The 14780-nt window shown below is 36.7% G+C and overlaps 2 protein-coding genes across 3 annotated transcripts in view; both read right to left on the bottom strand.

Annotated features, from left to right (window-relative positions):
- Positions 1-14780, bottom strand: part of snRNP-U1-C (small ribonucleoprotein particle U1 subunit C) — a 272411-nt gene that overhangs the window by 163461 nt on the left and 94170 nt on the right. The window lies entirely within an intron of this gene.
- LOC145665274 (uncharacterized) lies at positions 5746-6198 on the bottom strand. Its single transcript, XM_081732567.1, has one exon. It carries the CDS (start codon positions 6196-6198, stop codon positions 5746-5748), a length of 453 nt encoding a protein of 150 aa, XP_081588693.1.

The following is a 14780-nucleotide window of genomic DNA, read 5'->3' as shown; positions in this document are numbered from 1 at the left end:
AATTTCTTTGGACTCACCCCCTAAAATGGTTCCATATGAAACTAAATTAAGGAAGGGGAAAAATTAACTTCATTGAATAATATTAAATGGTGCCCCAAGCGACCTAAAATTTTGAATCCGATTACAGTACATAATATATGGGGAAAATCTGGAATAAAATCTTGTAATTTAGAAACGGCTTAAGGGAACGCAAAAATACCCTGGATAATGGAACTAGAGGAAGAAACACACCTAATGTTGTATAGTATTGTCACAGCGGCCATTTTGAAGTCCGCCAACTTGGATTCAGATCAAAATTTTCAAATAGGAAGAGGGTCATGTGACATATCGTTTTGAGGTGGCGTTTCACCAGAAACACAAATCTGGCACTATTTTAAAGATAGCCTTAGTCGTCTAAGAATTATTACCTGTGAAAATATTTCTCTTTTTCACAAGTAATAACTCTTACACAACTAAATGTAAAGACATGAGTTTGGCTCGAAAAGAACAAGAGGGATATGCGCGGCTTCATTAGAAAGAGGAACGCAAAAGAAAAATGCACTTCTGAAAATGATTTGTATGAATTTTATACCAAAATACACGGAGGTAAGCATTTCAAGAAATGAAGAGGAAAATCCAGTTGAGTATGTAAGATAAAATGTAAATATGTGCCTGTGTGCGCCCGGACCCTGCAAGAGATGTAAAAGGGGAAAAACTAATTTTAAAACTCCAAGACAGGTTGCTGCTCTTGATCGATACAAGTCCACTGATAGAACGAGAATACATATTCTGACAGCGACGGCAGAAACATTAGGCCATAATGTAAAGGAACTAGTAATAAATATGCATCGATGCTGAGAGAAAATCCGTAGCGAAGTTGCATAAGACCACAAAAACAATTTCAGAGTGCATGAAGTGCGTTAGTTGTGCAATGAGACGGAAAACTACTGCCGAATTCGACTGGTAGAGAGACTATCGACGGGTTATCAATATTTATTACAGGAGATGCTCATGAGAGGCTAATTGGTGTTCTCAGTTTGTCATCATGAAGAGGAGAACGAACATATTATTTCTACTACAGTTCATTAGCTTGAAGAATGGAACTTGGTAAAGTTCTTGCAGGCAGTTTGTTGTCACACTATTCCCTGCAATATGTGTCATGTGAACGGTGCTTTCATTCTGCTAGAGCAGATGCTCCAAAATGATCTTCTATACCTTCCTTGTAGACACTACATTTATGAATTGGTTTTAAAATGTGTATTTGACAAGTGTTGTGTTTCGTTTGCATCTGGACCGGACGTTCCCCTATTTAAGCATTTTCAGAGCGATTGGTCTAAAATAGATTGTACTAACTTCATTCCAGAATTGATGATGATAATGACGTAAGGAACAACATTTCAGATGTAAGAAATGAAGTATTGAAAAAAATGAAATCTTTGAGTTTTACGTCCCACGGTTATGCCGGTTAGGCTAAAGGAGACGGTGATGATGAGTAATGAATGAAATGGTGGAATGAAGAAAGTGGGAGGAAACGGGAGAACCCCGAGAAAACCCACGCACACGGTGTTTGTCCACCACAAAGTTCACTTGGCGAGGGCTGGGATCGAACCCGAGACCCCAAGCACCAGAGGTGAACGCTCTACCACTGAGCCAAATGAAGTATGGTGCCTTCCATTTCAATTCAGGCAGAGCATGTACCATCACCATCTCAGATATTGTTGAAACTTTTTTTATAGCAACTAGACATGTTTTTAAGAGACCCATATTTTTTTGTTTTGTCGAAAAAAATTTTCCCGCCAAGTAATGGGCCACCAAAGACGGGGAGTACAATTTATGAATTGTAGAAAACATGGAAAATTGTCAACTTCGGAGCCTCACCATTCGGCTATGGAGACAGGTAGAGTTATAATTCTTGTTGTGGTATGTACATAGGGATATAAATAAACTATATTTTATTACAGTTTGGTTTGCGCATGCGTATGTTTTCGTACATAAATTAACAAATGAACGTCAATTTATCTGAAAAGTCGAAGTTTGCGAATTTTTTTCGAGCACTTCCGGTTCGAATTTTAAAATTCTGTTTTCACGGTTGGTAAGACCTAGTTACCCGCTTTCCGAAACAAATTTTGTATCGCTTCTGTGTGCAACCGTTTTGTCGCAAAAAATTCGAGAAATTGTAAAATTTTCAAAAATCGCCATTTTTGGGCGCCACTTTCTCGAAAACACCATCTTTTAAAATTCTGAAATTTTGTCAGATGGTTCAAATTTACATGAATAATAAACACACCAAATACCATTCTCGACCAATGCTTCATGAATTAACTGCAGCCTTTTAAAGTTAGCGAAGTTTCGTTAACTTTGACATCACATTTAGCAACACTGGGAACAATAAAAGTGCAATGATTTGATGATGTTTGTGGTTCACATTCATTAAATGAAGAATAAAAGGTTTTCTTGACTGTTTTTTTTTTTATTATTTTGATCAAAAAGGCTCTCTGAAATAGTAAAATGAGCCTCCCCCTACTCCTCCGTTTTCTTAAACCGAAGTAATCTGAGGTGGAAATTACGATTACGAAACACACAAATTTTAAGTTTACTTGAAATGGCCATTCAATAAATTCTGATGATCTATAAAAAGCGTGAACTATTACCTCAGTATGATTTGGAATGCTCCAGAGAAAGTCTCAATTAAGTGTGATGTCATTACAGTAATCGAAAAAGGACAAAAAGTTTTAAAAATCGAAACGTTTTCTTACGCGTTTTAAAGAAATTTACTGACTTTTTAAACAGAACAATCCCAGCATAAGAGTGGGTCACTCGGAATTTTATTGTATTCGACTAAAGTGGTTCAGTCCGAAACCTGCGAGGAAAGTGTGGGTTTGTGTATTGTGCAAATTTTAAGTTAGCTGCTACTGAGTTGCTACAAATCAAAGTTGCAGCCTGTATTGAAGCTGTCATGAGTGACCTATTTCCTTTAGTAGTATGATCCGTAGAAAATGACAGTTGTCTTCTTCAAGAATGTGGTGAATGTCCTGGAGTGGAAGAAATAAATGTGGAGTCTTTAATTATTGATCCTGATGAAAATTAAAGTGTTACGTATGCCATATGGGAGAATAATGATCTCGTTAAAAAACTGTGCCACTTTCTGTTTTCGTATCGTAATTGCTGGTTTAACTGTAAGAATTGTAATTCATGACTATCAAGAAAATCCAAAGAGAATTAATTGCTACCGAAAAGCACCGTATAAAATTTCAAGATACAAATTCTATTTTACTTCATGTGGACTTCGTTGAAAACTGGACTGTTATTCTGCAAAGTGAAATTCAGAGTTATCACCGGAATATGAAACAACTGACAGTTTTGTTGTAATAAACGACGATAAACACACGATTCGGCTCATGTACTCATAGTCATAGACAAGATTCTAAAAACACTCGAAGAAAAGCGAAAATATATTTTATAGAAAAAGGTTTGAATACGTGAAAATAGGTGTCTACAATTTCCCAAACCGTGTCAGTGATTTCTGATGGTGGTGCATGCCACTTTAAAAATCGCTTTCAGATGTTCCAGATGCAGACAGGTCCGATAAAGCAGTGTTTTTGCAGTGAAACCGGCAATGCAAGGGTCTCTGCGACGGTATGGGGGGTGGGGGGTGTAAAGACTGGCAACGCGGCATAACCTTAGGCTAAAACAGATACACAGTATTAAAACCGCAGAAGAAAAAAAATGAAATGAAATCTTTAAGTTTCACCACGTCCCACGGTTATGCCGGTTAGGCTAAAGGAGACGGTGATTATGAGAAATGAATGAAATGGTAGAATGCAGAAAGTGGGAGGAAACGGGATAACCCCGAGAAAACCCACGAGCATGGTGTTTGTCCACCACAAAGCTCACACGGCGCGAGCTGGGATCGAACCAGGGACTCCAAGCACCGGAAGTGAACGCTCTATCACTGAGCCACCGCGTCCACCACTAAAACCGCAGAAGAATTCGTGAGTATAGTGCAAGTACAAACTCCGGGTATTACTCTCGTTTTGTTGCCTGGAACTGAATTCGACGACTTCTGGGAGAGAAAAAAGGGGTAAGTATGCGACCGGTAACTGGTATTCAACAAAGTCATCCTTCGCTTTCGGAAAATTGCGAAGTTTTTATGGCAGTAACGATTCACCATGAACTAACTTCATACTTCCCCCAAATTCGAACTTCTGCAATTCAAAGTGTAGATTTAAGAAATCTGCAAAAAGGTACTTTCGTTACATACATATATGTATGGTAACCAGTGGTGTGTAGCAGAAATATGAATAAATCATGAATTAGTTGAAGTTGAAATGCTGTTTATGCTTCTACATGGACCTTCAGCAGGATACAGGTTTCCAGAAGGGCATAAGAGAAGTGAAAATAAGTGTTTTGTGACTATCGACAATCTGCTACGCAATGGCGGATCCAGGACGGACTTCTGGGGGGGGGGGGGTTGTAATACTGTTACTTAGACCTACTTTTAAGAGCTCCAAACTCTGGGACGGGTTTTATTTATATATAAAATAAGAAAGTTTCTTCTTCTGGGGGGGCGGGGCATCGTCCCCCTAGATCCACTCCTGGATGAGTTGTGAGTGAACCAACACCTATTGGAGCACCTGCACTGTTACATGCTATTAGCGAAGAAGACACCAACCAAGCAAATGATTGGGCCATGTAATATATATATATATATATATATATATATATATTTCCCTAGACCATTTTAACCCTCGGTTAGTCGCAACATTTAGATTCAAGGTTTTTGTCGCAATGTATCAGATTGATACATTCGCTTTTCCCTTTGATTTAATACTAGTAGTTATTTTTTATTATTTTTTTTAAAAAGAACATGAAAGCATTGGCTTATGCTATGGTGATTAATTACGTCGCATTGTGTTTTAAATGTTCTAATTTGAGGAAAAAAAATAAATTTTGAAAACATTATGAAATCACAGTAGCTCAAGAAAAAAATAGTCACGGAATAAGTCGCAAGGTATTAGAATGATACACAAACTTCTGGAAGCTTTCTTCTTTATATTCTTTTGTATCTAAAACACAAACATATTACATATTGCTTTTATTTATTCAAAATCTAATGCACTAGACAATTAAAGCAAGATTATTATAACAACTCAATCCTCCGTGAATGATATTGCTAAGCACAAATACTGCTTAGGAATGTTGTAGTGTCTCTAAACAAAATAAGTATAGGAGAGTATATAGAAAAAATGAACTTATATTAAGTCATTATACCCCTGATATCATGCTAGTTCGAATTTAAAAAAAAAAAAAAACAGAATATAAACAATCACAAATAATTTACTCGTCACTCGATTCAACTGGTATTGTTTCTAATCGAGGAAAGCAATTGGTGCACACGGAATCCATATGCTGGAGACAAATTGTTCGGCTGCATTTCTTGCATTTAGTTCTCGTCAATCTTCGTTTTTTGTTCCTCCTACATAAATCGCAGCTCCGTCGCTTTTCTGAACGTTCAGTTCCTTCACCAACCGATTCTTCATCTGCTCCATTTGCTGGTCGATACTTTTCCAGACTCGCTTGCAAAGCAGAAGGAATCCCTTGACTTAGAAGACTTCTCTTCCAGAGCTGCTCATGCACAAGCTCATGACTTAGGTGTTTCAAGAAACGCCTCCTAGTAATTTTAGCCTGACCATTACCAAGAAAGATTATTTGTGAATTTATACCAGCTATATTCAGCATCGAGAAAAATACAACACACGGCCAGCGCTATGTATTTCTGGCTACATTGAACGAGGCATACATTTTGTCCAAAATGTCAACACCTGATTTCGTCTGATTATAAAAGGTAATCATTTCTGGCTTTGTGGCAATTCCACTTGTTTCGTCTATAAAATCATCAAACTGCTGGCTTGATACTACTAAAACATTTCGGTTTTTCTTCGGTACATAGGAAACGAGAGTAACATCATTTGAAAATGCAAACATGCTTGACCTTTCAGGCCTATACTTTAGATTCAAAAGTTCCAGTGGTAACTGTCTTTTATTTTTCTTTATGGTTCCCACATACGATAATTTCCGTACTTTCAAGTCAGCAATTAGGTGCAAATCGGTAAACCAATTGTCCGCGGTTATATTTCGTCCTGTTCCAACTATGGGCTGCACTAATCTCTTGAAAACATCAGCCGGCTTGTTACTAATGGAATAAGGTCCGTCAGGCATTTTTCCTGCATAAATTTCCGTGTTGTAAGTATAATATAATTTTGCATCAACCAATTTATAGATCTTAATTCCATACTTAGCAGGCTTTGCAGGGATCTACTGTTTGAAGCGGCAACGGCCGCGGAAGGCATCCAGCTTTTCATCTATAGTAACATTGGTGGACAAACAATAGTTCTTTTGGCAGTTTTCAACAAAACATGTAAACAGTTCCCGAATAGCAGCAATATTGTCCATCTGTTTTCTTTCGTCTCGTGTAGTATGGTCATCAAACTTGAGGCATCTGATCAGAAATCTAAATCTTCGAAGACTCATAACCTGTATAAATATTTCCACACCACCCCCATCAGTTCCCCATAAATCATCCAGTGTCAGTCTATTTGCATGCAAAGTTCCGGCGAAATAAAGAAGACCAATGAACCCCCTTACTTCACACAAATTGGTATCACCTGCATCACGTTCCCTTTTGAAACTACCCCGCACTATATTTATGTATTGATTAGTATATCGAACAATGTCTTCAAGCATTTCTTTAGTGAAAAAATTTTGCCAGCACTGTAATGGAGTCTTACTTTCTTTAGCAACACCAATCACACTGGGAAGCTTTACAACTATATATTGGGGAGGCACTCGTCTATTCATTTGCCGCGGAACAATTTGCCACTTTGTAGTTTTATCTCTACCAAGGTACACTAATTTCTCATTTGGGTCACGTTCTTGATTTGGTTTACTTTCTTCTTCAGTGCCACTCTCTTCTGTTTCAGAATCTGTTTCACGTATTTCTGGCGTACATTCTTCTGCATCAGTGTCGGCAACGTCACTAAAATCTTCGATTTCAGCTGGATGATTTGACTCATCATCATCAAACAATATTTTCCGAATTTCTTGAACATCAATCGAATCAGTGAGATTAAATACACGTTCACGTTCTGCCATAATATACAGTAGCATCTGTGAGCTTAAAACTTGAAATACTTGTCTAAGAATAAATGAAGAAAAATTGAGCTAACTGAAACATAAAATGCCTCTCTTATAACACGATTAGTCGCAACCGTTCTATCTGATACACAGCCGTAACTACAGCGCCACGTGCGAATGTCACCGTGAACTCTACTACTCATAGGTTTGTAGAGTGGAGCTTGAGGAATACACAGAACGGGTGCCGCGAGCGACATCGCAGTCAAAAATGTGCGTGGAAAAACGTTCAGCTGTATCAATCAGAACCCCATGCGACTAACCGAGTGTTAAGTAAGTGAACTTGAAATTTGTGTGTTTCGTAATCGTAATTTCCACCTCAGATTATTTCGGTTTAAGAAAACGGAGGAGTAGGGGGAGGCTCATTTTACTATTTCAGAGAGCCTTTTTGATCAAAATAATAAAAAAACAGTCAAGAAAACCTTTTATTCTTCATTTAATGAATGTGAACCACAAACATCATCAAATCATTGCACTTTTATTGTTCCCAGTGTTGCTAAATGTGATATCAAAGTTAACGAAACTTCGCTAACTTTAAAAGGCTGCAGTTAATTCATGAAGCATTTGTCGAGAATGGTATTTGGTGTGTTTATTATTCATGTAAAGTTGAACCATCTGACAAAATTTCAGAATTTTAAAAGATGGTGTTTTCGAGAAAATGGCGCCCAAAAATGGCGATTTTTGAAAATTTTACAATTTCTCGAATATTTTTTGCGACAAAACGGTTGCACACAGAAGCGATACAAAATTTGTTTCGGAAAGCGGGTAACTAGGTCTTACCAACCGTGAAAACAGAATTTTAAAATTCGAAACGGAAGTGCTCGAAAAAAATTCGCAAACTTCGACTTTTCAGATAAATTGACATTCATTTGTTAATTTATGTACGAAAAGATACGCATGCGCAACCAAACTATAATAAAATATAGTTTATTTATATCCCTATGTACATACCACAACAAGAATTATAACTCTACCTGTCTCCATAGCCGAATGGTGAGGCTCCGAAGTTGACCATTTTCCGTCTTCTACAATTCATAAATTGTACTCCCCGTCTTTGGTGGCCCATTACTTGGCGGGAAAATTTTTTTCGACAAAACAAAAAAATATGGGTCTCTTAAAGACATATCTAGTTGCTATAAAAAAAGTTTCAACAATATCTGAGATGGTGATGGTACAATTTTATATTTTTTTGCCTGAGTTGAAATGGAAGGCACCGTATTGAATTTTGCTATCAAACTTGTAGAAGCAAGACACCGCAGAGAAGATTACAGTAAATTTTTAGAACTGATATTCTTGGATGGCATACCTCCTCAAAGAGTTTTCTTTCGTTTGCCTGGAGCAATTCACCATGCAAGGTAGATGGGAAAAGCAATATACTGTTTAAAAATATTTCTCTTTCGCCAACATTTTCGTTTAACGAAGCAAATAGAAACGGGTCTTCGGAGAGCATGAATTTTTCTGATACGACTATATGTCCAAGCTTGATTTAAATGTGATCAAATATCCCATTCACCATTACAAGACCTGCAATTTTTAAAAGCTTTGTACAGTTATAGGCAATAGATAATGAATTACCTGAAGTGGCTCTTTCTAAATTTTCTCGGCATCTCTGGTACTTGAAGGAGGAATACGTAGCATCGGAGTTTTTTGATGATGAAGTTAACATAGTAGAAAAACAAAAATTGGTTGAAAGAATTAAAACTCTAAGGAGAAACCCTGAAGCAGCAAAAAGGCTTGACGCAAGGATAATATTTAAAAATTCTTGCGAAAAGAGAAATCAGTGATTTTGATACAACAAACATTTTTTTTCTCGTGAGATTTAAAATACCCAAAGGGTTTCTTGAGTGTGATCCGATTTCATGGTCAGATAACAATGACTATCTTCAAGGAAAGACAATAGTTAAATTCATCTCCGTAATAAACGATGCAGCAGAAAGAGGAGTGAAACTAAAAGAAGATTACATCGTTTTACGAAAAATGAGTATCAGAAACAGTTTCTTTTGCACATAGTGAATTCTCATAGATAATCATTTCCTAGATGTGACAAAAGTGAACTGTGTAGTATATAAGATTGAAAACCTATTGAAAACTTACCCCAAAGCTACAGTACTACATAAATAAGGGATATTTCAATTTCTTCCATGTTATATCTTTTTCTTTTTCCACATAATGGTCTATGAATCATCTTGATGGAAAAACTTATTGGTAGTTCATGGGGAAACAAAGATTTAACTTTCTCTAGCAGTTTGTTTCCAGTTTATGTAAAATACTTCCGAAATTCTTACAAATCTGTGGTCCATAACTACCATAAAATAACATTACATCGAAGCATTTCGTTTTTCACACGTAATAACTCTTACAAGATTATTGGTAGCTTTGTGCTACTGGGAAAACGCCACCTCAAAATGATATGTAACATGACCCTCTTCCTATTTGAAAATTTTGACCTGAATTTAAGATGGCAGACTTCAATATGGCCGCCATAATAATGCTATACAAAATTAGGTTGGTCATTTCCTCTAGTTCCATTATCCAAGATATCTTTCCATTCTCTTAAGCTGTTTGTAAATTACAAGAGTTTATTCTAGCTTTTCCCCATATACTATGTATTGTAAACGCATTCAAAATTTTAGGTCGTTTGGGGCACCATTTAAAATTATTCAATGGATCTAATTTTTCTCCTGGCTTAATTTTGTCCCATATGGAATCATTTTAGGGGGTGAGTCCAAGGAAATTCCTAAATTTATTTTTCCCTATATAAATAAGGACCACCCTAATATATATATATATATATATATATATATATATATATATATATATATATATATATATATATATATGTGTGTGTGTGTGTGTGTGTGTATTCAAGGTGAATGTTTCCATCTTTGTGGTTCATGATTTTACTCTTTGGAAAACAGTGAAAATATAAGAATGTAGTACCTCAAACAACTAGGATTCATGAATGCAATTGATTTCTAATATAAGTAAATAGTTATTTAATCATGGCGTTTAAAATATGTGTAGCTGGTTGACTTAATATGAAGCAAACACCCTTTTACAGGTAAAGAAAATAACTTATAGGTTCATGCCTCTACTTGAAGAGGATCTTTCTATTCGTGTGGGCAGCAGCAAACATATCCACAACTTAAAGATCTCACGATTTAGCAATTGTCTTCTCAATATAAAGTAACACTAAGTTTTTCAACCTATTATGAGTCATTGAATTGCGTATACAAGTCTTTAATCTTTTCAAAGAAGAGAATCACCTTTCACATGTAGCACTAGAAACTGATATAATCACAGAGATGAGCTTGTAGGTTTCTAGGAATGCGTTTTTGTAGACACAAAGAAGATCAACGAAATTCGTTAAGGAATCAGCTTTGGTTTTCTTCTCGTCTTCATACAACTTAATTGTTAGAGCAACCCACATTATGCTTTATTTCTTGTTTAATTATGCTTTGTTTTCAAATTATGCTTTATTGTTAATTTCAATGATTATTTTACATTAATCGTGTATAATGTATAATATTTATTATACATTAAATATTCTAAATATCTTGATCTATTTATAGATTTTTTTTGCAACTAGTTTCTCTCATATTTAATGAACTGAACTTTCTACTTAGTTCATTGTAAAGAGATGTACTTTGCTCGAATAAATTTTTTCTATCATTTGTGTGCACCTTACAGGTATTATCTGTCAGGAAAGTAAATGTACACCTGTTTTTCGAGTCTGGCATTCCTGCTCTCCATCCGTGGAGAGTATGAGAATTAAATCAATCAAATGTTTACTGAGGGGCAAAAAGAAAAGTTAAATCTGAATAAGACATTGCAGAGGGACACAAGCTGTGAATACGAATAGTGCATAGTGTAAATAAAGGACGACACCGAAAGAGAAAGCCAGACACAGCTGTTGAACTTAGAAAAAAGAGTAAAAATTGTTGAAGTGGGAACATAAAACACAAATACAACAAATACGCCGAAAACTAAACATTCACCATGCCATGATCTTGGTGTAGTGGTTAAGGTGCTGGCTTACAAATGCAAAGGTCGCCAGTTCGAATCTTCGGTGAGGACATTTTTAAAAATTTTTGTTTATAATACATGCAGCTCATGAGAGATGGTAAAAGAGGTCGTATTTAGTCTTTCGTAGCAATTATTATTGGTAAGGTTTAGTACTGATAATACTTTTGTCTTTGCGTATTGGTTTTATTCTTTTCTTCATTTCAAAAGAGAAAAATATCCGAACAAATGCCACCAAAATTCCTCATATTTTGAATGTAAACGCCATTTGCAATTAGTAAAGAATAAAAATTGAACGTTCCGATGTAGCTGCAAAAAGTAAAAAGAAAAACATGGAAGTAGACCATACTCATGGTTATTAAAAATACAATTTCTACATGCCTTACGCCTCCCGACCACGTTTCTACGTTAGCAAGTAAGAGGTTTGTGTTTAGGTTAGGCTGGTCAATACGTTTTGCAAAGGGGCCCGGTTTAGCTCTGACGCACCACAGGTGCGAGAAGGGAGCAAAATACTTTTTCTCTCTCCCTCTGTGTGTCTGTTTATCTATCTATCTGTATATATATAACGCTATTTGTGAATGCCGTAACCACCCTAATTTTCAGCGGATTGAGATGAAACTTGACACAAACATTAATTGTTGAAATATCTTCAGTTCGTTAACCAGAATAATTAGACGAAAATGTTCAAAATGGCGGCCCTTTAAACTCGTAAAAACTTCCAAGGGAACCAAATTTCGCCCATAAATGGATATTCAGAATGTTTGAATAACTTTTCCTTTTTTACTGAAATATTTGTGTGCAGAGACTTATTGAAATATTGGACCCGATTAATCGCATAAAGAATGTTCACGCCCTTTTCGCTACGGTCAGGTTTTTTTTTTTTTTTTTTTTTTTTTTGCAGGAGGGGGTTATTTTCGTAGTGATGATAAGATGATTGCTAGTGATGATATGAAATTACACATTGAAAGTGAAGTAACTTGTAAAACGTGTTATTTGAAAGAATCATATAATAAATGTGCTTTCCTCTAACACAGAGAGAGCGTGAATGGCGAGGAGTGTTATTTGATTTGCTTTTTAGTAACACATTGCATTGCAAATAAAGGTAGGCAACATTAGTGGTAAGTAAAACAATAATAATAATAATAATAATAATAATAATAGGTGTTGTTTGTGGCAAGGCAATATCTTCCTCAATTCTTCTTCAAACGTAATGATTGTAACGCCATATCTCCCTTACAAACAAAATATTAGCAATTTATATCGAAAGAACGGGAAACTGTTGAATGATGGGTGCAACGTTGGACAGTATGCACTCATAGTACTCAGAAAAATAAGCGATTTCAATGAAAAATGAACGAAGAGTCATTGCCGTGGGTAGTCATGGAGCCAAGCAGAGCCCTCTTTAGGCAAAATGTCGATAACTTATATCGAGAGAACAGGAGGTGATAGTGAGATGGGACCAACGTTGGACACCGTGGACCCATAAGGCGCATCGAAAAAATTAGGGGGGCAGGCGCCAGCCAGCCTTACTTATTTCCACATAATAATATAAAATTATATTGTCGAAATACACACACGAGTTAGCTAGTAATATGTCATATTATTATTATTATTATTATTATTATTATTATTATTATTATTATCATCATCATCATCGACAGGCTCTTTTCATTACGTGTGCATGTTTGACGTGAAGCCAAAGAGAAGATCCATCATTCATAGAAAGAATAAGAATAGCCAGTTACTTTAATTGCGAACGACGGCGAAAAATACGAAAAGAGACAACCTTAGCGAAAAGAAACAATACTTTCTCTCAAATGGATAAAAAAATAAAGCCGAGATAGATTCGAACTCGCATGGACGGCACGAACAGTCAGTTCAGTGTCCACTTTTTTTTTTAACTGACTCACCGAATGTGTTTTAGTAACTTACTTATTGCTAATTTTATTTGCTTCACTCGTTTAACTTGCTTTTTCTAATAACTTATAACGACAGGGACACGAACACAGAAACATCGAGGACAGTTAAAAATCATAGATGCTCTCCCACCGGGAATCGAACCCGGGACACCATGCACCAAAGGCGCATGTGCTAGCCACTACACCAGCCGGCTGGGCACTGCTCACTCTCTGTGTCGTTAGGGATTGCGACCACTGTATTGCCAGCTATCACTTCTGAGGGTTGTATATTATGATCACATGTTTCTTCTTTGCTGGAAGAGTTAAACCTACATTCTATGTAATACATGAAATATTTAGACCTACATGCTCTTCATATAATGTAATAAAAGGTCATGCTGGGAATAAGAAAAAGAACATTCCTTGGACAAAACGGAAACTATTGGCATCAGAAATAATTATCTACGAGGCATGCGCAGTAGTATATTTCAGAATAGTTACTGTTTATTATAAAGTTCTTCTCGGGCAATCAGCCAGGTGAAAACTGGTGGATAGGCCAACGTTTCGAGAGCTGTCATCGTTCTCGTCATCAGGGCAATTATGTAGAGATCAGCGGATATAAGTAATATATACTCTGGGCTGGAGAAAATGCTGGTTCCTGATTGGCTGAAAATGCTGGTTCCTGATTGGCTGGTTCAATCTGAAAAACTGGAGCTGTGATTGGCTGGCTAAGTTCCGCAGTCCGTGCTATTGATTGGCTGAGGGTTATCTGAATGTTTGTGTGTCGTTTTCTTTGCTGTGGTACTGATGACCAGGTTCCACAGGGGGCTGAGTTGAAATCCAGTGTCTCTATTAACGTTGTTCGGTTCATGAACTATGGCGAGAGATTCGGCTACTATCCTGGTCCAGTAACTGGTGCTCTTGGTAATGATGGATGTGTCCTTAAATAAAACTTTATGGCCTTCTGATAAACTGTGTTCAGCTAAACCTGATTTTTCTGGATGGAATAATCTAATGTAATTTTCATGTTCTCTGCAACGTTGTTCAATGGTGCGTCCTGTTTGTCCTATATAAGCCTTTCCGCATTCACAGGGTATACGATACACGCCTGGTGTCTTTAAGCCCAAGTCATCTTTGATCGGACTAAGTAAGTTCCTGATTTTTGGTGGCGGCTTGTGTATGGTCTTAATGTTGTGTTTTTTCAGAATCCGGGAGATCTTTCCAGAAAGTTGTCCAGTGTATGGTAAAACTGCTATACTCAATGGTTCTTCAGTTTCTTCTTTGGATTTCCTCTGTTCAGAAAAGATCCTTTTCAGGGCCAAACTGATATCATGCTTCTTGTAATTGTTCTGGAGTAGCGTCTTCTTGAGATGATCCCATCCATAATTGCCCTGATGACGAGAACGATGACAGCTCTCGAAACGTTGGCCTATCCACCAGTTTTCACCTGGCTGATTGCAGAACTTTATAATATACGCCGCCAGGAAAGTTTCAAATCTTACTTCAATATGAAATGTATATTGATTCTTATTAATTAAGAAATTCTAAAACCGTTCTTTTAATTTGAAAGGGTAGACAGTGTCTCAGTGTCTCATAGCACACTACGCTACTGCATACCATCCGGGGAATCACCCATGAAGATCTACAAGCGGTGTCAGCCAACATATTGCGACGTGTGTAGAAATGTCT

The sequence above is a fragment of the Thermobia domestica genome, chromosome 11 (genome assembly GCF_964235325.1).
Source record: "Thermobia domestica chromosome 11, izTheDome1.hap1.1, whole genome shotgun sequence".
Classification (NCBI taxonomy): domain Eukaryota; kingdom Metazoa; phylum Arthropoda; class Insecta; order Zygentoma; family Lepismatidae; genus Thermobia; species Thermobia domestica.
This window is presented reverse-complemented; position numbering and strand designations above follow the sequence as displayed.